The following is a 26,963-nucleotide window of genomic DNA, read 5'->3' on the forward strand; positions in this document are numbered from 1 at the left end:
GCATTGTCTGACGCCCACGTGGAGGCAGTGATGATCCTGGGGGAGCCCTTCGCCACCGAGGGCCCTTATGACTTTGGGTCGGGGGAAACTGCCCGCCGCATCCAGGACCTCATCCCGGTGCTACTGCGGCACCGGCTGTGCCCCCCACCCGAGGAGACCTATGCCCTGCACCGCAAGCTGGCAGGGGCTTTCCTGGCCTGTGCCCGCCTCCAAGCCCACATCGCCTGCAGGGACCTCTTCCAGGACACCTACCACCGCTACTGGGCCAGTCGCCAGACAGACGCAGCCACTGCCGGCAGCCTCCCTACCAAAGGAGACTCCTGGGCGGATCCCTCATGACAGCCTCCATGGGGGATTCCGTCCCCAAAGCAGGCCATACCCTGCTGTAGTGCCTCTTAGCCCTTCCCCGTCTGCCCTGGGTCAGGGGAGTCCCCTGGGCTTCCCAGTCTTGCCTGGCTCTCCTCCTTGGCCCAGGAGCTGAGGATTCCTGGGGCTGGGGAACTCCCAACTTCGTGCCCTAGATCCTGCACCTCCCCACTCCAAAGTGGGCATCCGGGAACTCTAAGCCAGGGAAGCAGTTAACTTATCTGTGCCAACATTTGAGGGAGCCTTGGGCCCCTGCATGCCGTTTTCAGATCCGGACTCATCAGGGGGAGCCCTCACCTCTGCCTCAAGTCTCCCGTGGAAGGCGAGATGGTGGTCCTGGAGGCAGTCCTCACCTCTGCCTCCCTCGCTCCTCCAACAGCTGCCTTCTCCCGGGTTCCAGCCTCTCAGTGTGCTGGAGAGGTAGGGGTGCGGGGGGAGGGGGGAGCTGAACCTTCAATCGGAATAAAAGCAACCCTCCCCTTCCCCCAGCTCTTTTCTCTGCGCTAGGGTTCCGGGGAGAGGGGGAGGAGCTCGCCAGCGGCCTCCAGGTGCAGATGGCCAGCGCCCCCCCACCCCCTTGTCTGAAAGCCCCAGCCCTGCCTGTGCCATCTGTTGCCGGGAACCTCCTTCTCGCCTTCCCCACCCCCCCACGTGCTGACCACCTGCTCTAAGGGCTGTGGCAGCTGAGGCCTCCCCCACACACAGTGCCTCTTGGCTGGAGGCTCCCTCCCCTCGCTCCCGGCAACCTCGCCTTTACTAATGGGCTCTAATGTCACTGCCAGCTGCTTTGCCAAACCCACAGGATTGGCGTAGGGGGCGGCGGGGGCGCCGCAGCGGCCAGAACCGCGCCCTGGTCCCAGCCCGGCGCCCCCCTTCCCAAAGCCGAACCGATCGCGCACCAGGACGCCTTGGTCTGTTCACACCCCCTCCCCTTGCTCGCAAAAAGTGCCTCGTCACCGCTTCTGCCCGCCTCCGCCGGGCTGGGGAACCATGGGGTTAGCGGGAAGATTTGGGGGTGTGGGGCGGCAAGGCGCCTCCAGAAGCAACTCTTTCGGACGCGGAGCTGGAGGGGATCTGAGGTCAGGGGTCACGGAGGGGAAGGGAGTCCAGGCCAGGATGGACCGGGGGAACGACTCGGCGATGTTCATTGGCATGCTCAGCCCGGGACTGGCCAATGGGCGTGGCGGGGCGGTGGCCGCGCCGGGGAAGGCGGGGTGGTGTCTGCGTGGGGGCGGGGCCTGCAGGCCAAGGGGCGGGGCAGGGCCGGCAAGGCGCCGAGGCAGGGCGGGGCCTTTCTGCATATACGGCAGGCGGCGGGCCAATGGGCGGGGCCGGGGCGGGGAGCCGAGGCCGAGGGACGCTCCCCCGCCCCCGGAACGGAATCCTCCGGGGAGCCGAGCAGGCTCGCGCGCGTGCATCCCGCACCATCCCCCGGCCCCGGGCCCTGGCCCGCGTCAGACCGAGCTGCCGCCGCCGCCACCGCAGCAGCAGCAGCAGCAGCAGTCGGGGAGCCGGCCCAGCTAGGGCCGCGGGAGGCGGGGGCGCCCGGGCCCTGGATGTCCCGCAGCGCGGCGGCTAGCGTGAGAAGGGCGGGAGAGGGGGGCTCGGGTCGGGGGCGGCGCCGCTGCTGATGTGGCGGAGGGTGGGAGGCGGCCGCGGCGCCCGGATGGAGAGAGGGTGCCAAGGCTGGAGAGGGTGGTCCTGGGTGGGGGTCCAGGAACAGGCCCGATAAGCCAAAGCCCAGGAGACCAGGGTCTTGGGCACAGACCCCTGGGCCATCTTTTGCCAAGGCCCTGGAAATAGGGATCCTGGACACAGACCCCCCACAAAATCAAGGACAGGGGTACAGAGATTCTAGGTACAACTCCTAGAACTAGATGGGGATGGAGACGGGGTCGGGGATACAGCCCCCGTATCAAACCAAGGCCTCCAGGAGGTGATTCCAGACACAATCCCTACCTTTCCCTGCCTAAGGGGGTCTCAGCACAACAACTCCCTAGGCACAGTCTCAAGGATGGGGTCACTGGGTACAGCTTTCCCACCACGCCAAGGCGTGGGGGCACCCCAAACACAGCCTGCCCCCAGGCCTCAGAGGCACCCTGGGCACAGCATCCCCCCAATCCTTGGGCGGTGTCCCAGGCACAGCCCCTTCTCAAAACAAGGTCCCGTGCCTGGGACTCTAGCCCACCCCAGCCTGAATAAAATAAGGACAATTTCAGGCAACCCCCAATCCCTCCACCCCCTGGCTTGGTCAAGAGTCCCAGGGCACAGAACCCCTGGGCCACCCCCTTTGTCCCCAGGGCTGCCCAGCTGTCCAAGAGTGGCCCCACCCGCAGACAATGCACCGCCTCCCCCTCCTGGACCGGGCCCCTCAGGCTCCAGCATACAGGCTGGGCTGGGGGCGGCTCCCCAGGGACCGGGTGCAGCCCTGTCTGTCTGCAGCGTCTGCGGTGACGGTGACGGCGGCTTTGTGTGTGGTACCTGGGGGGAAGGGGGGAAGCAAGCAATGGGGAGGTGGCTAGGAGTGTGCCCTGTGTTTGTGTGGCTGTGGCTGTGTATGTGTGTGTGTGCACGCATACGCTGCGGCTGGTGACTGAGGAATCCTGTCTGTGTGCTTCTGGTGGTGTCTATGATTGTGTCTGTGTGTGACCCTAGTATTTGTGTATGTGTGTGTGACAGCTGCTTACTATGCAGAATCCTGTACTTTTTAGTCTGACTGTGTTTGGAGGTGTGCATGGTTGTGACTGTGGTTGTCTTTTTTGTGACCCTGTGTTTGTATGCCTCGGTAACTATAACTGGGTATGTGACAGTATGTGTTGAGTCTGGGGGTGGGCATGCGTGTGACTGACAGGATGTGGGTGGAGTTGTGACTGTGTGAGTGGAGTTGTCTATGGCTCCATGTGCATGTGTGACCCTCCCAATGACTGACAATGTTTATAGTTGTGTCTCTACCTGATTTTATATACATGAGTGACACACACCTGTCTGTGCAACTCCGCCTGTGTGACTGCCATTGTATCTGAAGTCACATTGTGTCTATGTGCCTGGGGTTGTGTGACAGTATTGTGTATGACAGTGGTTGCATATGCAGAACCATGTCGGAGTATGTGACTGGGGTTGTATTAATATAAATGACTATCTGGCTGTGTGTGTGATAATGAGTGATTATGTGTATTTCTAGCCTTGTATGTGTGATTTGGGTTATGTATTTGACTAGGTGTCTGAAACCCTGGCTATTTAAAGGGATTATCTGTGTGTGACTAAAGCTATGGATGTGTCTCCGTGTTGGTGCCAGAAAATTATGTTTGTAGGGGTGTTTATGTGACTATGGCTTCCATATTACTGTGTATGACCTGCCTGTCTGTGACCCTGGGTGACTATAGATGTTTGTGTCTATGTCATCATCTATGAGAGTCTGGGGTCTGTAGCTGTGTGCCTGTTTTTGTCTCTGTGTGTATGTGCTGGACTACCTGTGTTTGAATGTATGATTTGGTGATGAGATTAGCCCCTGACTGTGCACATGGCTCCATCAGGACCTGTGTCTTCTGTGTAAACCCAACTATAAATGCCACGTCCTGGTCACTGCATTTCTGTGCATACGCTGGACTGTGTACTTGTGACGTGGGAAACTAAAACTGTGTGCTTTTGTCTCTATGTGTGAGATATGTGTATAGGTGGGGCTTATGACTTTGTGCACCTGTCCACACGGGGCTGTGATTCTGTGTGGCCACATACTTGTCTGTGTGACTTGTGTGCCTTCATGAAGAAAGGCTATATGTTTCACTGTGTTGGAGTGACATGGTACAGCTGTGTATGGGACACTGGGTGACGGGATTATGACCATGCTAGGTGGCTGGGTCATGTGGACATTGATGTTGTGGCCATGCCTACAGGACCACCATGGCTGTGTCTTGAGGGTGGCCATCTTTGGGGATAGTTGTCTGTGGGTGGTTGCGTGCTGTGGCCATCAGTACCTCCGTATAGAGGTTGTGTATAGAGGACTGTCCCTATGAGTATGGCTGTCACAGTAGACTGTGTGACTGATGCTGTGACCAGATGTGAGCACCTATGACTGGGTATGTGTGATCATGTGACACTGTGTGACCAAAATCAGTGTGTTGGTGTGACTGGTCTGGTTGAGGCTGCATGTCCACGTGCAGCTGTGCCTGCATGTGGTCTCCGTGGGACCAAATGTGTGCCTGTCCGTGTGCATCTGTGACCAGATGTCGGTGTGCAGCGGTGGAGATACATGTGACAAGTGTGTGTAGCTGCGATTGTGTTGTGTGGGACTGGGTCACCAAATGGGTGAACTCTGGGTGTGATTCTATCTGGGTGGGCCTGTGACGTCAGCATCTTGGACGGGTGCCTGAGGAAACATAGCTGTCACTGGGTGTGGCCGTGCATGTGCGGCTCTAGTGGGTGTGTCTGGGCCCCGTTATTTGTATGTGGCTGAGAATGTGGATGGAAGTGACCAGATTTCAGCGGGTGGTGTGAGCAGGTGTCTGTGGTGGGGACTAAGTGGGCTGGGACGTGCTACATGTATGTGGACAGATGTCTGTAGTAGAGACTGTGTGTGTCTGAACATGAGTATGTGGCCAGATGTTTACGGCGGCAGCTTTCTGGGGTTGTGACTGTTTCTGTGTATCTGCGGTCTAAGGTATGTAGCTGTGATTGCATCTCTGTGTAACCAAGTGTGTAGGGCTATTGCCAGATGCTAGGGACACCTGTAGATACATAGAGACATAGAGCTGGCTGTATACGTGTATAGCCCTGGACATGCATCTAGAGGGCAAGGCCACTCTCCTAGCATCCCCTTAGGCAGTGAGGCTCTCCTGAGGCCAGCACATCCCCAACATATGCCCCCCAAACATACCTACTTCTTCCTGGGCCCTTGGAACCAGGTGGCTGATTTCCCTGGTAACAGTTGCTAGGACAACTAGGACTGTCATCAGGGAGCCCAAGATGGAGGGGCTGACTGAAGTCCCAAGTTGGGGTGAGGTATCGGACTGAGCCCCACCCCAGACAAACTTCTCACCTTGTCCTCCCCTACTTGGGCAGGGAGGACCCCGGAGGCCTGAGCGGCACCTGCCCCCAGCCCCGTGTGGGGCCCCGGGGCCCCCAGAAACCTGCAGGACGGAGCCAGGTGAGTGACCAGCCTGGGACACGGCAGGGCTGAATGGGTATGTGGTCTTGCCTAGCACGACCAGAGGAGCTGTCCCTGCGGTCACATGGGCTTAATCACATTCATGAGTAGACCCCCTCAGGCATCTTCCTCAGAGACTGCCAGAGTCCCACTCATGCACAGACCCACACCCTGACACCCTTACAGCCTCAAGTGCAGGGCCACACTCAGACACTCACATCTGTAGACATACAGTTAGACACACACACACACACAAACACAGATCTCTTTCAGATCACACACACTTGCTAATGCAGTGACACACTCGAACACGTGCTTAAGTAGATGTTCATCACACTAATACACACACAAACATATATACACATACATAGACACACAGACACATTCCCAGACAACACCCAGATTCACAGGTGACCACAGACGCTTGCTGGATACAGACTCTGAGATACATACTCTCAAGAGACACACTGTTGGCTGGGCGCGGTGGCTCAATGCCTGTAATCCCAGCACTTCAGGAGGCTGAGGCGGGCGGATCACCTGAGGTCGGGAGTTCGAGACCAGCCGGACCAACATGGAGAATCTCCGTCTCTATTAAAAATACAAAATTATCCAAGGGTGGTGGCGCATGCCTGTAATCCCAGCTACTCAGGAGACTGAGGCAGGGGAATTGCTTGAATGCGGGAGGCAAGAGGTTGCTGTGAGCTGAGATCGCACCATTGCACTCCAGCCTCCATTCGCAACAAGAGCAAAACTCTGTCTCAAAAAAAAAAAAAAAGACCTACTCTTGCACAATCTGACAACACACACAGACCCACATTTCTACAGGTGACAGTCACACTTTCACAGACGGCACCCGCAGGCCCAGGCTCTCACAGGGAGCTACGGTTGTGCACAAACATGCACAAACACATTCTCACAAAGAGCACCCAGCACACCCTCAGGCAACAGTCGCACCCTTACAGATAACCCTCATGAATACACCCTCGCTAAAGACAACCTCATGTTCTCACACACCCTAACGGATGCACCACTGCACACAGATACAAGCTCTGTGCAATACCCATGCACCCACACTCTAAGACCACAGCCACAGCCACAGCCACAGCCACACAGGCTCGCCGCCAACACCTGCACTCTTGGACACAGACAGCCTCGTGGGTCCCTCAGATGCACTCTCAGAGGGAGTATCATCACAGACTCACAGACAATAGCCACACCTTCACACAGAGACACAGCTACATGGATAACAGCCATGGGCACACCCTTTGAAAGACGACAGCCTCATGCTCAAACACAGACACGCCCTCCCTCACAGGCAACAGGCACTGAGCCACAAGTTCTCATAGACAACAACGGCACTCTCAGATATAGACAGCAGACACACGCAAGCACTCTCAGACATCGATGCCCTTCAGCAACAACCTTCAGGGACTCAGACTCACAGACAACAACCACACTTTTGGATGATCCCTCACAGACAGCATTCACAGATGCACACTATCATACACCATTCTCAGACATGCATTCTTCCAAACAGCCTTCGGAAACACACTCACAGACATTACTTGCATGCTCAGATACAGATCCCCTCATAGACAGCTTTCCAGAACATACCATTGCACACTTGCTTACACACACACACGTCCCCCTCTGCTGTTGGTGCTCCCAGTCCTGGGACTGTCAGGATGGCTGATCAGTCAAGACTGTCCTAGTGGCTGCCACCTTCACGCCCACTCCACACACCCACAGCGCTGCCTCTGACAGTCGTGGGTGCAAGGCCCCAGAAGCCTTGCCTGGGGACGAGACACAGTTGTCACAGAATGGCTGCGTCTCAGAGTTCCAGAGACAAGCCACCATCCCCCACACCCCATGCACCTGACTCCCGCACCTCTGACCCATGCAGTTCCCAACTCCTCTGCTGTCCTCTGATCACCCCACTGCCTGACTCTCATACCCCTAAAACCCCTGACTGTGTGGCCCCTGAGCCCTATGCCCTCCAACCCCTATGCCCTCCTATGTCTGACTTCCCACCCTTTGGATGCTCACGGCCCTGGGAATGAGGAAGCATCCACCACACGGACAAGCCCTCCAACGCCCCGAAACCTGTGCCCCATGCCCCCACCCCAGACCTCCGGCCCCTTAGCCACGTGGTTCTGAATCCCCAGTGCCCAGTGCTCCCACTCCCCTGGCTTCTGTTGGCTCCTTTCCTCATGCTCCTTGAGCACTGGTCCCTCCCCGTTGAGCTTCATACCTTCTGACCCCCGCCCTTGATCCACATCACTGTCCTGTGTCACCAGACGGGGCGGGCACCATGAACAAGTTACGGCAGAGCCTGCGGCGGAGGAAGCCAGCCTACGTGCCTGAGGCGTCGCGCCCGCACCAGTGGCAGGCAGACGAGGACGCGGTGCGGAAGGGCACCTGCAGCTTCCCGGTCAGGGTGAGTGGGCGGGGCTCGGCGTGGCGGGGGCGGGGACGGGGGTGCTGTGCTGTGCGCATGCACGGCCTGACTGGGACACGAGCTCAAGTCATTTGAAGTTGGTATTAAAAAGCGTGAGGCCGGCTGGGCGCGGTGGCTCAGGCCTGTAATCCCAGCACTTTGGGAGGCTGAGGCTAGGTAGATCACCTGAGGTGAAGAGTTCGAGACCAGCCTGACCAATATGGTGAAACCCCGTCTCTACTAAGAATACAAAACTTAGCTGGGCATGGTGCCATCTTGCCATCTCTACTACAAATACAAAAATTAGCCGGGCGTGGTGCAGAGCGCCTGTAGCTACTGGGGAGGCTGAGACAGGAGAATCGCTTGAACCCAGGAGGCAGAGGTTGCAGTGAGCCGAGATAGCACCACTGCACTCCAGCCTGGGCGACAGAGCAGACTCTGTCTTAAAAAAAAAAAAAAGCATGAAGCGTGGTGGCGGCTCACACCTGTAATTCCAGGACACTGGGAGGCTGTGGTGGGAGGATTGCTTGAGCCAAGGAGTTCAAGACCAGCCTGGGCAAACACAGAGAGACCCTGTCTCTACAAAAAATAGTCAGGCACAGTGGCACGCACCAGTAGTCCCAGATATTCGCAAGGCTGAGGTGGGAGGCTCACTTGAGTCTAGGAAGGTCGAGGCTACAGTGAGCCTTAATTGTGCCGTTGCACTCCAGCCTAGGCAACAGAGTGATACCCAATTTTGAAAACAACCAACCAACCAAAACGCGTTTTCTTGTACCAGCAAACTATCACCTGGAAACCATCATGTCATGTGTAGCATTTGCAAAGCACTCTACCGTTAAGGGCGTTCTGGTTTAGTCATACCCTACACCTTTACATTCCTATGATGGGGAGAGCAGGAATCACGGCATGGACTGTGGAGCTCAGCCCCTTCCTGGCTGAGTGATGACTGACCATGGTCACAGCCCCTCCACTACCTTATGTTCCCTTCCCCCGGAAACGGACTCTGAGTGTGACGGCTTCATTTGGGAGGTGCAGGAAATGGTGTTGGGAGTGAGGAAAGTAAGGCAGTCAGTAAAGGGTGTGTTATTAAAACTGCAGCTGTGTGCAACTGAGCTTTCCCCTGCGAAACTCGAGGCAATGGTCATCCCACCTGCAGGTGAGGGCGCTGGGGCTCAGGTACCCTAACTCCCGTCAATCATTGCGGGGACTGGCTCGGGCTCTTTTTAGCTGCTCTAGGGTGGGCAGAGCAGCTTTGCATGGCCTGGGGCCAGTTCTCACGCACAGAGATGCAAATAATGGCTCTCGGGAGGACCATGGTGCCAGGTTAGGGCCCAGGGATATAGCTAGACCTGAATCACTACTACATGCTGTGCTTCAGTTTCCCCATCTGCATGTCTAGACTAGGAATGGGGTCTCCACCTTGTAGAGTTGAGATGTAGAATAAATGATTGCATACACATCATGTGCTTAGAATATTGTCTGCTGCGTGGCAGATGCTCAGTGGACACTGAGAATGAGTGATTACTGTGCTGTTTCATATCCTTCCATTCCCTCCAACCCAAGTACCTGGGCCACGTGGAAGTGGAGGAGTCCCGGGGAATGCACGTGTGTGAAGACGCGGTGAAGAAGCTGAAGGCGGTGAGTGAGGGGGCTGGCACAAGGGAGGGGGCAAGGTCAGACAGGGAGAGGCACCCTGACCCGACTCCTTTGTCCCCTTACCTCCCCCCAGATGGGCCGAAAGTCTGTGAAGTCTGTCCTGTGGGTGTCAGCCGATGGGCTCCGAGTGGTGGATGACAAAACCAAGGTAGGAGGCCTGTGGGGGTGGATGCCAGGGGGCCTGTCTGCTCACCCTGCTGGAATCAGGGCGGAGGACGCCTTCCCACCTCCTCTGCACATCCCTCCCTCAGGGACCTTCTAGACGATGCCGTGTGCTCCCTCAGTCATCATAACTCAGGAATAAATGCTGTGATTATTTGGGAACTGGCATAGGCTGTGGGTGAGAGAGACTGGAGCAGCTGCCTCAGCTCCGATCCCAGCTTAGGGCCCCCGGGCATGAGATTTAACCTCTCTGGGTCTCAGTTGTGTCATCTGAAAAAATGGGGATTATAGGCCAGGAGCAGTGGCTCATGCCTGTAATCCCAGTACTTTGGGAGGCCAAGGAGGGAGGATCACCTGAGGTCAGGAGTTTAAGACCAGCCTGGCAATATGGTGAAACCTCATCTCTACTAAAAATACAAAAATTAGCCAGATGTGGTGGCGCACGCCTGTAATCCCAGCCACTTGGAAGGCTGAGGCAGGAGAATCGCTTGAACCTGAGAGGTGGAGGTTGCAGTAAGCTGAGATCACGCCATTTTACTCCAGCCTGACAACAACAGTGAAACTCCATCTCAAAACAAAGGCGGGGATGGGTGGGATTATCACAGACCCTACCATTAAGTGAGAAAGCATATGCAAGTTATTTGAAATGGTGCCTGGCTGGGAGGGCCCCTTCAAGCCAGGAGTTCAAGATCAGCCTGTGAAAAGGAGTAAGGTTCTATCTATACAAAATAATTTAAAAAAATTTTTTTGGCCAGGCGCGGTGGCTTACGCCTGTAATCCCAGCACTTTGGGAGGCCGAGGCGGGCGAATCACAAGGTCAGGAGATTGAGACCACGGTGAAACCCCATCTCTACTAAAAATACAAAAAATTAGCCGGGCGTGGTGGCGGGCGCCTGTAGTCCCAGCTACTCAGGAGGCAGAGGCAGGAGAATGGCATGAACCCGGGAGGCGGAGCTTGCAGTGAGCCGAGATTGCGTCACTGCACTCCAGCCTGGGCGACAGAGCGGGACTCCGCCTCAAAAAAAAAAAAAAAAAAAAAAAAATTTTAATGGGGGCTGGGCCCAGTGGCTCATACCTATAATCCCAGCACTTTGGGAGGCCGAGGCGGGTGGATCACCTGAGGTCAAGAGTTCGAGACTAGCCTGACCAAGATGGTGAAACCCCACCTCTACTAAAAATACAAAAATTAGCCAGATATGATGATGCGTGCCTGTAATCCCAGCTACTTGGGAGGCTGAGACAGGAGACTCGCTTGAACCCAGAACCCAGAGGTTTCAGTAAGCCAAGATCACACCACTGCACTCTAGCCTGGGTGACAGAGCAAGACTTCTTCTGGGAAAAAAAATTATTTAAATAGGGTCTGGTACATCATACATAACTGCTCAGATCAATGAATGTTAGCCATTAAGTGTTTGTTGTCACTCTGCCCAGCCAGAAGGAAGCACTATGAGGCCACGATCTAGGTATCTGTTTGCTCACCTTGAATCCCCTGCCCCCAGCCCAGAGACTGCCCTAGGAGGTGCCCAGGACATGCTGAGAGTTGGGTTAGTGACAGAACAAGACCACCACCTTTGCAAGGCAGTTCCCTCAGCCCAAGATACTGTTCCTTGACTTTTTTTCCTAGTTAATACCTGCTTTAGGAAGCCCTGTCTGACTAACCCCAAGCTGGCTTCTGCCATGCTGGCCCTGACCCCTCTGCCTGTGCCTCCCCGGTCCTGGCCCTGACCCCTCTGCCTGGGCCTCCTTCATCACATCCTGGCTGTACTCTGGGCTGCCCATCTCGTGATGGGTCTGATCTTCCCTCTGACCTGGGAGCCCTCTGCAGGCAGTGCACAGGGTGTCTCAGTGACTGCTGGGTCCCTACCCTGTTCAGGACGGGATTTCAGCAGACACGGAGAGAATGTTGAGTGAATACTCGAAAGACAGTTCACACTCTTCTCCTGGCCTCCCCGGCCCCTCCTAGGATCTTCTGGTCGACCAGACCATCGAAAAGGTCTCCTTTTGTGCTCCTGACCGCAACCTGGACAAGGCTTTCTCTTATATCTGCCGTGATGGGACCACCCGCCGCTGGATCTGCCACTGTTTTCTGGCACTCAAGGACTCCGTGAGTATTGCCACAGCTGGCCGACTCTTCCCTCCCATGCCCTGGCATCCCAGCCCCACCCTGACAAGCTTCCTCCATTCAGGCACGTCCCTCACCTCTGTGTGCCCAGTTTCCTCATCTGGAGAGGAGGGTATACTCAGTTCCCCATTTAGAGTATTCAGGTGAGGGCCAGGTGCAGTGGCTCATACCTGTAATCCCAGCACTTTGGGATGCTGGGGCGGGTGGATTGCCTGAGCTCAGGCATTCAAGACCACCCTGGACAACATGGTAAAACCCCATCTCCACTGAAATACAAAAAATTAGCCGGGTGTGGTGGTGCACACCTATAGTCCTAGCTACTCAGGAGGCTGAGGCAGGAGAATCACTTGAGCCCAGGAGGTGGAGGTTGCAGTGAGCCAGAATTGCACCACTGCACTCCAGCTTGGGTGACAGAGTGAGACTCCATCTCAAAAAAAAAAAAAAAAAAATGGAGTATTGGTTGGGCGTGGTGGCTCACACCCGGCAATATTTTTAATTTAATTAATTAATTTAATGAGACAAGGTCTCTCTCTGTCACCCAGGCTGGCGTGCACTGGTGCACTCTCACCTCACTGCAACCTGGGTTCAAGCGATTCTCCCACCTCAGCTTCCTGAGTAGCTGGGACTACAGGCACATGCCACCATGCCCGGCTAATTTTCTGTATTTTTTGTAGGGACGGGGTTTCACCATGTTGCCCAGGCTTGTCTGGAACTCCTGGACTCAAGTGATCCACTCACCTTGGCCTCTCAAAGTGCTTGGATTACAGGTGTGAGCCGCTTGGATCAGCAGTTCGTTCTTTTTTTTTTTTTTTTGAGACAGAGCGAGACTGGAGTACAGTGGCACGATCTTGGCTCACTGAAACCTCCACCTCCCGGGTTCAAGCAATTCTCTTGCCTCAGCCTCCATAGTAGCTGGGATTACAGGTGCGTGCCACCATGCCCGGCTAATTTTTGTATTTTTAGTGGAGACGGGGTTCCACCATGTTGGCCAGTCTGGTCTCGAACTCCTGGCCTCAAGTGATTCCTGCCTCAGCCTCCTGAAGTGCTGGGATTACAGGTGTGAGCCCCTGTGCTTGGACCATCTGATACTTTCTGTATGTCAAATTTGTAGGCATCGGACTACTTCCTGCTCCATATTTCAGCATGCACACCATTAAGTAGAATTTGTATTTGTTTCCAGATTTTTTTTTTCTTCAAAGCGAAAGATATAATTGTCTTAGCTCAGGCTGCTGTAACCAAATAGTGTAGACTGTGTGGCTTAAATGACAAACATTTGTTTCTTGCACTTCTAGAGGCCTGAGGTCAGGGTGTCAAATGGCTCATTTCTTGGTTTGCAGATGGATGTCTGCTTTCTGTGTCTTCACCTGGCAAGGTGGACGGGAGATCTCATGTCTTTTTCTCCTTTCTTTTTTTTTTTTTGAGACGGAGTCTTGCTCTGTCACCCAGGCTGGAGCGCAGTGGCCAGATCTCAGCTCACTGCAAGCTCCGCCTCCCGGGTTCACACCGTTCTCCTGCCTCAGCCTCCCGAGTAGCTGGGACTACAGGCGCCTGCCACCTCGCCCGGCTAGTTTTTTGTATTTTTTAGTAGAGACGGGGTTTCACCGTGTTAGCCAGAGTGGTCTCGATCTCCTGACCTCGTGATCCGCCTGTCTCGGCCTCCCAAAGTGCTGGGATTACAGGCTTGAGCCACCGTGCCTGGCCTCTTTTTCTCCTTTTTAAGGGCATTAATCCTGGCCGGGCACAGTGGCTTACGCCTGTAATCTCAACACTGGGAGGCGCAGGTGGACAGATCACTTGAGGTCAGGAGTTCGAGTCCAGCCTCGCCAACATCGTGAAATCCCATCTCTACTAAAAATACAAAACTTAGCCGGGCGTGGTGGTACATGCCTATAATCCCAGCTACTGGGAGGCTGAGGCAGGGGAATCGCTTGAAGCCGGGAGGTGGAGGTTGCAGTGAGCTGAGGTTGTGCCGCTGCACTCCAGCATGAGCGTCAGAGTGAGACCCTGTCCCAGAAAATAAATAAATAAATAAGGGCATTAATTCCATCATGAGGATCCCACCTCATGATCTAACATAACTCTCATTGTCTCCCAAAGGCCTACCCCCAAATACCAGCACATTGTGAATGAGGGCTTCAGTGTTTGAATTGGGAGAGACGCACACGTTTAGTCCATAGCAATGCACAAGCCTTCAGTGTACAGTCAACGAATTTTGACAACTGCATACCCCCATGTAACCAAACCCCTATCAATATCTAGAACATTGCCACCACCCAATCATCCCTTCATACCCTTTCCAGTCATTCCCCACCCCGTAGGAAACTACCACTATTCTGACTTTCTTTTTTTGAGACAGAATCTCGCTCTGTCACCCAAGCTGGAGTGCAGTGGCGCGATCATAGCTCCCTGCAACCTTGACCTCCTGGGCTCAAGGGAATCTCCCGCCTCAGCCTCCCAAAGTGCTAGGATTACAGGCGAGAGCCACCACTCCTGGCCTGTTCTGACTTTTTTCACCATAGATTAGTTTTGCCTCTTGTGGAATTTCCAGTAAGAGCCACACAACAGGCTCATTGGTTTCTGGCTTCTCTCACTTGGAGCTCATTTCCAGCCCTTCCTCGTGATGCAGATGAGATCCAGTACCTAGCGGCTGAGTACCTAGCGGCTGAGATCCAGTACCCAGCGCGATCCAGTACCTAGCGGCTGTAACCCAGTGCCCCGGCCCCTGTCCACACTGCTCAGCACCTCTAACCCCTGCCCATCCTCTCCCCACAGGGCGAGAGGCTGAGCCACGCTGTGGGCTGTGCTTTTGCCGCCTGCCTGGAGCGAAAACAGCGACGGGAGAAGGAATGCGGGGTCACGGCCGCCTTTGATGCCAGCCGCACCAGCTTCGCCCGCGAGGGTTCCTTCCGCCTGTCTGGGGGTGGGCGGCCTGCTGAGCGAGAGGCCTCGGACAAGAAGAAAGGTGGGTGTTGCCCCGAGCGCCAGCAGGGCACAGAGTGGGCACAGGGTACTCAAGGTCAGGGGGCGGGGGTCTTCAGAGGTACAGGGACTCAACAGTTTACAAAGCAGGGGATGCTTCGGGCCAGGCGCCATGGCTCACGCCTGTAATCCCAGCACTTTGAGAGGCCAAGGTGGGCAGATCACTTGAGGTCAGAAGTTCGAGACCAGCCTGGGCAACATGGTGAAACCTCGTCTCTACTAAAAGTATAAAAATTAACTGGGCATGGTGGCCTACACCTGTAATCCCAACTACTTAGGAGGCTGATGCAGGAGGATTGCTGGAACCCTGGAGGCGGAGGTTGCAGTGAGCCAAGATCACGCCACTGCACTCCGGTCTGGGCAATAGAGTAGGACTCTGTCTCAAAAAATAAATAAATAAACAAATAAAGCAACTTCCGTGGAAAGAATTATTTGGGCAATATTCTAAGGGCACACTAAGTGGTTTACTATCCACCAATTCAGGGCTTTTCAAGGCTTTTCTCTTCTTTTGTTTGTTTGTTTTTTTTGAGAAAGAAATTCTCGCTCTGTCACCCAGGCTGGAGTGCAAGGATGTGATCTCAGCTCACTGCAATCTCCGCCTCCCGGGTTCAAGCAATTCTCCTGCCTCAGCCTCCCGAGTAGCTAGGATTACAGGCATGGCTAATTTTTGTATTTTTATTAGAGACGGGGTTTCCCCATGTTGGCCAGGCTGGTCTCAAACTCCTGACCTCAGGTGATCCACCTGCCTTGGCCTCCCAAAGTGCTGGGATTACAGGCGTGAGCCACCACACCTGGCCTTCTCAGGACTTTTCAACCTGTGTATCAAGACCTGTGAAGCCAATTTGCTGTACTGTAGCTGGCATTTTTTGTTTTGTTTTGTTTTCTGAGTTGAGGTCTAATTCTGTTGCCCAGGCTGGAGTGCAGTGGCATGATCACAGCTCCCTGCAGCCTCAAACTGCTGGGCTCAGGTAATTCTCCTGCCTCAGTCTCCAGGTAGCTGGGAATATGGGCATGCGCCACAGCATCTGGCTAGTTTTATTTTTAGTTTTTGTAGAACTGGGATCTTGCTGTGTTTCCCAAGCTGGTCTCAAACTCCTAGCCTCAAACGATCCTCCCACCTCAGCCTCCCAAAGCACTGGTGTTATAGGTGTGGACAACTGGGCCCAGCCCATGTGGCTGGCATTTTATTTTATTTATTTATTTATTTATTTTTTTTTTTTTTTTGAGGCGGAGTCTCGCTCTGTCGCCCGGACTGGAGTGCAGTGGCCGGATCTCAGCTCACTGCAAGCTCTGCCTCCCGGGTTTATGCCATTCTCCTGCCTCAGCCTCCGGAGTAGCTGGGACTACAGGCGCCCGCCACCTCGCCCGGCTAGTTTTTGTATTTTTAGTAGAGACGGGGTTTCACCGTGTTAGCCAGGATGGTCTCGATCTCCTGACCTCGTGATCCGCCCGTCTCGGCCTCCCAAAGTGCTGGGATTACAGGCTTGAGCCACCGCGCCCGGCCTGGCTGGCATTTTAAAAAATGAAATCAACCTGGGCAACATAGGGAAACCCTGTCTCTACAAATAATTAAAAAATTAGCCAGGCATGGTGGTGCAACCTGTGGTCCCAGCTACTCAGGAGGCTGAGGCAGGAGGATCACCTGAGCCCAGGAAGGTAGAGGCTGCAGACAGCTGCGATTGTGCCACCACACTCAAACCCGGGTGACAGACAGAGTGAGACCCTGTCTCAAAAAAAAAAAAAATGAATTTAAAAACAATGAAATAGAGAATCATAGAAAATATCAGAGTATATTGAATGACATAAGGGTTAAATATAATTTAATGATACTTTTATTTGAGTGAGAGAGAGAGAGAGTGTGTGTGTGTGTGTGCGCGCGCGCGCGCATGTAAGAGGCTACCATATAAAAGGTATCTCTTACTCTGGATTGCCATCAAGAAAGTTTGAAACATACTTGGTAAAACTAACTTTCTAGGTAAATGGTTACTTTGTAAGTTCTAAAACTGTGTGTGTGTGTGTGTTTAAATTATAATTGTATGTATGTCCTGAGTCACCATATAATTTAATTAATTAATTTATTTATTTTTTACTGTGAATTCTAGTTTACGTTTTTTGGGAAAACACTACTTAGAATTTACAAAGAATTTACCATTGGAAACTGATCCTGATTAAGGGAGACTAATGAGATTTAACAGGTATTAATAGATGCAAGATGTGATCCTGAATTGGATCCTAGATTGTAAGGGGAAAAAAAAAACATCTTTTTTTTGAGACAGAGTCTGTCTCTGGCACCCAGGCTGGAATGCAGTGTTACCATCTCAGCTCACTGCAACCTCCGCCTCCTGGTTTCAAGCAATTCGTATGCCTCAGCCTCCTGAGTAGCTGGGATTACAGGTGCCCACCACCACACCCAGCTAAGCTTGTTTTTTTTTTTTTTTCTTTTTTGGAGACAGTCTCGCTCTGTTGCCCAGGCTGGAGTGCAATGGTGCGATCTTGGCTCACTGCAACCTCTGCCTCCCGGGTTCAAGCAATTCTCCTGCCTCAGCCTCTGGTGTAGCTGTAATCCCAGGCATGTGCCACCACACCCAACTAATCTTTTTTTGTATTTTTAGTAGAGATGGTATTACACCATGTTGGCAAGGCTGGTCTTGAACTCCTGGCCTCAAGTGATCCTCCCACCTCGGCCTCTCAAAGTGCTGGAATTATAGGCGTGAGCCACTGTGTCCAGGCAGGCTTTTGTTGGATTCCAAAACATTTAACATTCACCACCTAAACTAACCCTCTCGGAGGCTTGGGAAGTAGCATTGAGATGCTTATCCCAGGTTTCTGGTTGGCAAACTGGAGCCCAGAGAGGGGAGGGGACTTCCTGAGGTCACACAGTGAGTGGGGCCAGAGGTGGCTTCCTGGTTCCAACCTGTCCTGGGCTGTTTCCACTGCCCTGGGCCAGACCTGCATGGGTGCCCCATTGTGTCACGATGGGAGAAGCAGCACTGGGCGACATCCTTCTGGGAGGGTCTCTCTGGGCCTGAGTTTGATCTCCATGGTATTCAAGCCACAGCTCGGGGAGGCCCTGGTAGGAGGGTAGGTGTGTGTTTGTAGTTTGGCAGGGGTGAGGGGAGCCCTGCCCTTGAAGAGCCTGCCTCTCCTGCTGAGTCTGGAGGTCAGGCTTCCTCCCAGAGGACAGAGAACAGTCTCAGAGTGGGGGGAGCCAGGCTGAGAGACCAGAACGATCTGGAAAGCTTCTCAGAGGGTGAAGCATCTAAGCCATGTCTAGAATGACTGGAGGAAGGGAGGAGCTCCTTGAGGTGGGAAGAAGGCTGGGAGGTGGGAGACAGAGGGGAACAGACAGTGACAGAGAAAGACATGATACGGAGAGACAGGCCAGAGGGAGACAGGGCGGGCAGTCATTTGGAGCATGGGCTCCAGAGTCAGCCTGTCCTTTCCTAGCAGTGTCATTTGGGCATATCACACTGGGCGTTTGCTGGGTCTCAGTTTCCACATCTGTAAAATGAGGATCGTATCAACCCCATGCGTAGTCGTGTGGATTGAATGAGTTAATACTTGCAAAGCATCTGGAACAATGCCTGATACGTTATTCCGGCACCAAATAAATGTTTGTTAAATGATCGGAAAGGGAGATAGAGGCTCTTCGAGGGAAGAACGGTGAGAGCAGCAGGGCAAGACAGAAAGGGGCAGGAAGCTGGAGAGACACAGAGGGTGAGCCTGGGGGACGGTTTTCCAAGGGCCACCTGGGGAAGGGGATCTTGACTTGGGTGGGAGTGAGGGATATCTCAAGGCTTTGACTAGCTCGTCTTAAGGGCAGGACTCACTGACAAGGAAGGCAGCCTTGGAGAATGACCCAGAGAACCAGGTGGGAGAGGCCTTGAATGCCATGGTGAGATATCTAACCATCCATCTCCCCCATGTCTCCAGCAGAGGCAGCAGCTGCCCCCACTGTGGCTCCTGGCCCTGCCCAGCCTGGGCACGTGTCCCCAACACCAGCCACCACATCCCCTGGTGAGAAGGGTGAGGCAGGCACCCCCGTGGCTGCAGGCACCACTGCGGCCGCCATCCCCCGGCGCCATGCCCCCCTGGAGCAGTTGGTTCGCCAGGGCTCCTTCCGTGGGTTCCCAGCACTCAGCCAGAAGAACTCACCATTCAAACGGCAGCTGAGCCTACGGCTGAATGAGCTGCCATCCACGCTGCAGCGCCGCACTGACTTCCAGGTGAAGGGCACAGGTGAGCCCTGGGCCCAGTGGGAAAGGGCACTGGAATCAATTGGCACTATCTGATGTGGGCAAGGGATAGAGGCGAGATGGTTCATACTGTGATTGATTTGCACTGTCTGCCATGGGCAAAGGAGAGAGAGGTGGAACATGTCATGATCGATTAGCAGTGGGCAAGGGAGAGGAAAGAGACAGCACAAATCAGGATTGATAAACCATGTCTGCTCTGAGTAAGGGATAGCAGAAAGGCATCACAAGTTATGATCAATTAGCAATGTCTGGTGTGGTTAAGGAAAAGGAGAAAGATGACGCACGTCATGATTAGTTAGCAAAGTCCGCTATGGACAAAGAAGTCGGGTATGGATAAGGAAGTTTGCCATGGGCCAGGGAAAGAAGAGAAGCAACACTGTTGGCCTGTTTTTGCTCAGAAGTGGACTGAAGCACTGTAAGTTAATGTGTGCTCTCTCCCTCCAAGCATTTGCCTATGAAATCTGGCTAGGTGAAGGATACAGGTATTCCTCAGGCTCTAAGGAAAGGAGGATTGCGATGGATTAGCAATGTCTGCCTAGGGCAGAGAGCATCAAGGGATGGCAAAAAAGGCGTCACAAATCATGATCAATTAACAATGTCTGCTGTGGTTAAGGAAAACAAGAAAGACGGTGCACATCATGATTGGTTGGCAATCATGATCTCCTTACAGTGTGTGTCATGGGCAAGGGAGAAGAGAGAGTAGCAAGAGTGTTATGTTTTTACCCAAAGGGGAGACTCCCAGAATTTGGTCAGTAGAAACATGACATGCAGGACACCAGTGAGCTCAGAGATCCTAGGGGTCAGGGGGCATAGTGATGGATCAGGGATATTTGTTGTGGGCACAGAGTTGAGCAGAGGCAGTACCCATCATGAAAAGGAGCAGCACATCATAATTGATTGGCATTGTCTGCCATGGCTGGTGGTAGGAGAGAGGAGATATAAAGGTCCTGTTTTACTTGAAGGGAAGATGGAGTTACAAGGATCTGTTTCTTCTAGCACTTGGCCAGGGGAGCCATGAAGTCTGGACAGGTGATGGGTACGGTGAGCAAAGAGCTCCGTGGAGGAAAAAATTGTGTTTGATTACTAATGTCTGCCGTGGGCCAGGGAAAGGAGACAGGTGGTATACATCATGATCTAAAAGCGATGTCTAGCCAGGTGCAATGGCTCATGCTTGTAGTCCCAGCACTTTGGGAGGCCAAGGCAGGCAGATCACTTGAGCCCAAGAGGGGTTCAAGGATCCCTTGAAGCAGATCACTTGGCTAAACCCTGTCTCTACAAAAAAAATACAAAAACTAGTCTAGTGTGGTGGTGCATGCCTGTAGTCTCAGCTACTCAGGAGGCTGAGAAAGGAGAATTGCTTGAGCCCAGCAGATTGAGGCTGCAGTGAGCTCAGATTGCACCACTTCACTCCAGCCTGGGCAACAGAGTGAGATCCTGTCTCAAAAAAAAAAAAAAAAAAATTAAGAACAATGTCTGCCATGAGAAAGGAAGAAGATAGAAGTGGCATGCTACTGAGTTTTGCCTGAGGGAGGCAGGCAGAAGGGCTGTCTTCCCCACCAGCAGCCAGTGAAGCCATGTGGTCTGGCCCACTCTCTTGTTCCTGGATGCCAAGTTGGCATCGCCTACCCGTTATGGCCTTGGGGATTGGTGTGGGAGGGTGTTGAACTGTATCCAGGAGGCTGGGCTGCTCTAAAAGGTAACCGGTGAGCAGGTGCCCACCCTTGTTGAGAGTGACGCACACTCACTCCATGCCTGCAGCACTCCTGGGCCATCACACACCCTCACATTTGCTGTCCTTACGCAGCCTGACATCAGGCACACTCCCCAGGCTGTCACACACGCTCCTGAGAGGTGGCAGGAGCTCCAGGCTTTATTTAGAAGCCTCACACTCCTGTGGCCAGCTGCACGCTCACTTGGATGTGACTTGCCACACAGAAATTTCACATACATAGACATCGTACCCTCACACACATGTCACACATGCTTAGAAGTCACAAACTCAGAGTCAGGTATACTCTCAAGTCACACACACTCCAAAATCACAGAGTCAGAAGTCACACATGGCCAGACGTGGTGACTCACACCTGTAATCCCAACACTTTGGGAGGCCAAGGAGGGAGGATCACTTGAGCTCAGGAGTTTGAGACCAGCCTGGGCAGCACAGCAAGGTCTCATCTCTACAAAAAAATTTTAAAAATTAACCTTTATTGTTAACCAGGTGCAGTGGCATGCACCTGTAGTCGCAGCTACTCAGGAAGATTGCTTGAGCCTGGGAGGCAGAGGTTGCAGTGAGCCAAGATTGTGCCACTACACTCCAGCCTAGGCAACAGAATGAGACCCTGTGTCAAAAATAAATAAATATTTTAAAAAAAGAAACACACTCAGATTTACACACCTTCACAGATCACACACCCAGATTTATGCAAACTCCAAAGCCACATGTGCAGATTCATGCACACCTGCAAACACACTCGTACATCACATGGCAGATGCACTCACACCTGGGAGTCGCGCATCAGGACGCCACACACCTGGACTCCAGTCACACTCAGATGCCACAACCTCAGAAGCTGCATGCCTGTTTGGATGAACATGCACAGTCATTGTTGACATTGGCTGTCCCACCTGGGCGCCCCCACAGCACACCTGCAGACTCCTATGGCCAGTTCTGATGTTCACTGGAGCATCTACATGGCCCCTTGGAGACAGCCATTGGCTAAAACGTCACAGACATGTGTCACACATCACACATGGCAGTCCTTAATTGTTTATTTGGATGGTACCTTTGCTCATCCCAAGCCCTCACGGGGCCGCCATGCCTGCTCAGTGTCTCCTGCCTTGCTGGCACAGGCGCATCTCTGCTCTCATGATATTTGCCATAGGTCAGGCTGGGTGGGGTGGACAGGGCCCCACTTCTCTGCCCAAAGCTGGACAAATGGTCCCTAGCCAGTGAGCGGCCATGCCACAATCCATTCAGACTGGGCCCATGTCCTTGCCATGCACGTGGTTGGGCATATTTTTAAACTAATATATGTTGCTAAATATTTTAGACATCTCTTCTGGTTTGTGGCCACACACAAATCTTGAGGTCCTTGGTTTGGGGTCCCTGTTTCTGTCAACCATCAAATGTCACACACTAAGTTGATCGTTCTGCCACTCAGATGTGACACACACATGTGCGCAGTTATTTGGCGGTCATGGCCACTTAGTTACTACAGCAGGAAAGGATACAGGTCACAAGAGAGGGCCACCAAGGGCGTGGGGTAAAGGGCGGGGCTGTGGCAGGGCCTGGGCCTGTTTGCTAACCTCCGTCCTGCCCTGCTTCCCAGTGCCTGAGATGGAGCCTCCTGGCACCAGCGACAGTGACAGCATCAACGCTCTGTGCACACAGATCAGTTCATCTTTTGCCAGTGCTGGAGCGCCAGCACCAGGGCCACCACCTGCCACAACAGGTAAAGCCAGGCTTTCTACTGGGCAAACACCCTGCATGTCCTTCCCATACCCCCTCCTCTATCCAGGGCTACCCAGACACTCCAGGGGTCTTGGGATCCTACAGGCTTAGAATCATGGATCACCTCAGAGCCAGGGGATCATCCTAGAACCATGGATCATCTTAGAGCCATGGGATTACCTGAGAATCATGTGATTATTTTAGAACCATGGACCATCTTAGAGCCAGGGGATCATCCTAGATCCGTGGATCTTAGAGTCATGGGATTACCTCAGAATCATGCAATCACCTTAGAACCAGAGATCATCTTAGAGCCAGGGGATCAGCCTAGAACCAGAACCATGGGATTATCTGAGAATCGTGATCATCTTAGAGCCATGGATCATCTTAGAGCCAGGGGATTATCCTAGATCCATGGTTCATCTTAGAGCCATGGGATTACCTGAGAATCACACGATCACTTTAGAACCATGGATTATCTTAGAGTCAGGGGATTATCCTAGATCCATGGATCATCTTAGAGCCATGGGATTACCTCAGAATCCTGTGATCACCTTAGACCCAGGGATCATCTTAGAGCCAGGGGATCAGCCTAGAACCATGGGATTATCTGAGAATCATGTGATCATCTTAGAGCCAGGGGATTATCCTAGATCTGTGGATCATCTTACAGCCATGGGATCACCTGAGAATCATGCGATCACCTTAGACCCAGGGATCATCTTAGAGCCAGGGGATTATCCTAGAATCATGGATCATGTTAGAGCCAGGGGATTATCCTAGAACCATGGATCATCTTAGAGCCATGGGATTGTCTGAGAATCATGTGATCATCTTAGAGCCATGGATCATCTCAGAGCCCTTGATCATTTTAGAGCCATGGAATCCCCATAGAACCATGGGATCCCCTTAGAACCAAGGGATCATCCTAGAACTATGGATTATCTTAGAGCCATAGGATCACCTTAGAAACACAGATCATCTTAGAGCCAAAGGATCATCCTAGAACCATGGATCATCTTAGAGCCATGGGATTACCTGAGAATCAAGTGATCACCTTAGAACCATGATTTATCTTAGAGATACAGGATCATCTTAGAGCCATGGGGTCATCTCAGAGGCATGGGCTCATCCTAGAATCTTGGGTTCACCTTAGATCCCAGAGATCGTTTTGGAACCATGGAATCCTTGAGAACCATGTATCATCTTAGAGCCATGGGCTTATCCTAGAACCACAGGAGCACCTTAGAATCTCAAACGCTGTAAATGCAGAACTTGAGAATCTTAGAAAGCCCCACCCTAAACTGTCGGACCTTACTATGTTAGGATAATATTATACGTGTGGAGAAAGATCCATGCAATCTTAGAATCTTAACTCCTAAAACAATAAATTCTGAAAGTATTAGAGAATCAAGGGTGATATTCAAAATAGTGAATACCGGCTGGGTGTGGTGGCTCATGCTTGTAATCCTAGTACTTTGGGTGACCGAGGTGGGGGGATCACTTGAGATAGGAGTTTGAGTCCAGCCTGGGCAACATGTTGAAACCTCGCCTCTACCAAACATACAAAAAATCAGCTGGGTGTGATGGTGCGCGCCTGTAATCCCAGCTACTCAGGAGGCTGAGGCACGAGAATTGCTTGAACCTGGGAGGCAGAGGTTGCAGTGAGCCGAGATAGGGCCACTGCATCCCAGCCTGGGCAACAGAGTGAAACTCTCTCAAAACAGACAAACAAAACAAAATAGTGAATCCCAGGTTTGGCACTGACCAGTCAGAAGGGCAGTGGAGCTAGGAGGATGTCAGTCCTACTTAGACTTTCCCATCATAGGACCTTAGAAGCTCAGAATTGTATGTTCTTAGCACTCCAGAGCCATTATGTGGTCCAGAATGGTGAAGTCACTTGCCTGAAGTCAGCAAGCTAGGGAGGTGCAGAGCTGGGATTCAGAGGCAGGCGGTCTGGCTCGAGTCTGTGCTCTGATCCCCACACCATGCCAGTTCCCAGCCTGAGGTTCTTCTGCTGAAGCCCTTGCCCCCTCACCTGTCCCTCTCCTCTCTCCAGGGACTTCTGCCTGGGGTGAGCCCTCCGTGCCCCCTGTAGCTGCCTTCCAGCCTGGGCACAAGCGGACACCTTCAGAGGCTGAGCGATGGCTGGAGGAGGTGTCACAGGTGGCCAAGGCCCAGCAGCAGCAGCAGCAGCAGCAGCAGCAGCAGCAACAGCAGCAAACAGCCTCTGTGGCCCCGGTGCCCACCATGCCTCCTGCCCTGCAGCCTTTCCCTGCCCCTGTGGGGCCTTTTGACGCGGCATCTGCCCAAGTGGCCGTGTTCCTGCCACCCCCGCACATGCAGCCCCCTTTTGTGCCCACCTACCCGGGCTTGGGCTACCCACCGATGCCCAGGGTGCCTGTGGTGGGCATCACACCCTCACAGATGGTGGCCAACGCCTTCTGCTCAGCTGCCCAGCTCCAGCCTCAGCCCGCCACCCTGCTTGGGAAAGCTGGGGCCTTCCCACCGCCTGCCATACCCAGTGCCCCTGGGAGCCAGGCCCGCCCTCGCCCCAATGGGGCCCCCTGGCCCCCCGAGCCAGCGCCTGCCCCAGCTCCAGAATTGGACCCCTTTGAGGCCCAGTGGGCGGCATTAGAAGGCAAACCCACTGTAGAGAAACCCTCCAACCCCTTTTCTGGTGACCTGCAGAAGACATTCGAGATTGAACTGTAGCCTGAGCCGCCCCGCCCACTCCATCATCTCCAGGTGCCCCACGCCTGGGGGTGGAGGCACAACCTCTCCCCTAACCCTGCTCTCTGGGGCTGCGCCCCTCAGCACCCTCTCAACACCCCCCTCTCTCAACCACCCCAACAACCACTACAGAACCAACATTGTGACACCCAGGTTGGAACAGGATGGAATTCAGGGATGGACCCAGCCTGGCTAAGGGAACCATTTCACTGCCGGACTTAGGCTGGCAATGCCCCCTTCCCCCACCCCAGACACAGGGGTTGCCACAATCCCACTGAATGCCCTTGGTTCACGCTCCATTTCCCAGTTTCTGTTGACCTCCCACCTTCCAGTGTTGGACAGGATCGGGGGGGACACTTGCTTAGGGGCTCTCCTGGGCCCCACACCAGTGCCCACCCCAAATCTGGTCGTCTCCTCCCCCCATACACAGCACAAGCTAAGGGCTGCCCTCTGCCCACACGCTGCGTTCACTGCCAATGCTGTACTCACCCCCATCGCCCTCCAACTCTGGGGCCCGTGTGTTCCTTGAGCCAAGGTCTCATGGGGGCTGGGGCCAAGTTGGGGGCCCAGGGGGCGGGGAGGGGGGAGGAGGAGAAGATGCGCAGTTACCTCATGTCCGTGCCCGCTGGGGAGGGGTCCGGGAAGAAGGGGAAGGGGTGCCTGGCGGGTACTTTTCTATCTTTTATTTCCAGATTTTTTTTGTATCTAAACTTTAAGATTTGTATTATACAAGGACAGCCAATAAAGGAAGACTATAATGGTGCCCCTCGGGAAACGAGGGTGTGTGTAGGGCGCTGGTGAGGCCCCAGAACCTTTCCTCCTGAGTCATGGACTGAAACGGAGTCAGAAGGGTGTCCCTGAGTGAGAACCTCCGAGTCATCGCGTGGTACCACTGACTCAGCACCTGCCAGGCAGGTATTCAAGGAGCCAAAATTAATCACCCCATTTATGTTCCTTACAGATTTAGAACCGAGGAATAAAAAACATTATAAACTGCTGGCCGGGCGCGGCGGCTCACGCCTGTAATCCCAGCACTTTGGGAGGCCGACGCAGGCAGATCACTTGAGGTCAGGAGTTTAAGACCAGCCTGACCGACACGGAGAAACCCCGTGTCTACCAAAAATACAAAACTTAGCCAGGTGTGGTGGCAGGTACCTGTAATTCCAGCTACTCAGGAGGCTGAGGCACAAGAATCGCTTGAGCCCGCGCAGCGGAGGTTGCAGTGACCTGAGGTCGTACCACTGCACTCCTGCCTGGGCAACAGGGCAAGACTCTGTCTCAAAAACAAAAAACGAACTACTTTGAATTAGTTCAATATTACTATTTTAATGAGTGGGGTTCGTAATAGTATATATTAGCCCATGCTGGCAAATTCTTGTTTTGTCAGCATTTTCCAAAACTAGCCAAAGTGTCACCTGACGTGGCAGCGTTTTGCAGTCTTGCTATTGTTTCTTGAGTCCTTTAATCTACAAGATGTATTTTTAAAGCTATATAATATATAAATTTTGTTTCGTTATAGCTCTTTAAAATGAGATGATTGATTATGTGCAATCCAATATTCTGTTCCCACTGGATAGATGGGGAAGTTGAGTCAGTGGCCCACGGTGATACATTTGATTCGTGTGGGCCAAAGTCAAAGGCAGTCGTGAAACCATCAG

At 53.4% G+C, this 26,963-nt stretch overlaps 2 protein-coding genes across 8 annotated transcripts in view; both read left to right on the forward strand.

The window, feature by feature from the left end:
- COQ8B (coenzyme Q8B) overlaps nt 1-849 on the forward strand; it is a 30,344-nt gene extending 29,495 nt beyond the window's left edge. For all 5 annotated transcript variants that reach the window (XM_023229184.2, XM_023229181.2, XM_023229182.2 and 2 more), the window contains exon 15: nt 1-849. In XM_023229184.2, coding sequence (XP_023084952.1) covers nt 1-339 — 339 coding nt within the window. In that variant the 3' untranslated portion in view covers nt 340-849.
- On the forward strand, nt 664-26,080 carry NUMBL (NUMB like endocytic adaptor protein). Of its 3 annotated transcripts, none has more exons than XM_023229177.2 (10): nt 664-786; nt 5,425-5,509; nt 7,807-7,946; nt 9,510-9,584; nt 9,676-9,750; nt 11,728-11,868; nt 14,659-14,848; nt 18,799-19,104; nt 22,451-22,573; nt 24,632-26,080. In XM_023229177.2, exons 1-10 carry the CDS (start codon nt 694-696, stop codon nt 25,285-25,287), a joined length of 1,884 nt encoding a protein of 627 aa, XP_023084945.2. In that variant the 5' UTR covers nt 664-693; the 3' UTR covers nt 25,288-26,080. The 3 variants fall into 3 exon arrangements, with proteins under 3 accessions (XP_023084945.2, XP_023084946.2, XP_023084947.2); XM_023229178.2 differs by lacking the exon at nt 664-786 and adding an exon at nt 1,723-1,946; XM_023229179.2 differs by lacking the exon at nt 664-786 and adding an exon at nt 1,723-1,946 and having other exon boundaries at nt 18,802-19,104.
- The last annotated feature ends 883 nt before the right edge of the window (nt 26,081-26,963 follow it).

The sequence above is a fragment of the Piliocolobus tephrosceles genome, chromosome 21 (assembly GCF_002776525.5).
Source record: "Piliocolobus tephrosceles isolate RC106 chromosome 21, ASM277652v3, whole genome shotgun sequence".
Lineage (NCBI taxonomy): Eukaryota > Metazoa > Chordata > Mammalia > Primates > Cercopithecidae > Piliocolobus > Piliocolobus tephrosceles.

Excerpts from the sequence above, each read along its gene's own strand:
- NUMBL (XM_023229177.2), top strand. The coding sequence starts at position 694 with ATGGTGGTCCTGGAGGCAGTCCTCACCTCTGCCTCCCTCGCTCCTCCA. Across the intron at positions 787-5,424 it reads CCTCTCAGTGTGCTGGAGAG|GGAGGACCCCGGAGGCCTGA; the intron begins GTAGGGGTGCGG and ends CTACTTGGGCAG. Across the intron at positions 14,849-18,798 it reads GGCCTCGGACAAGAAGAAAG|CAGAGGCAGCAGCTGCCCCC; the intron begins GTGGGTGTTGCC and ends CCATGTCTCCAG.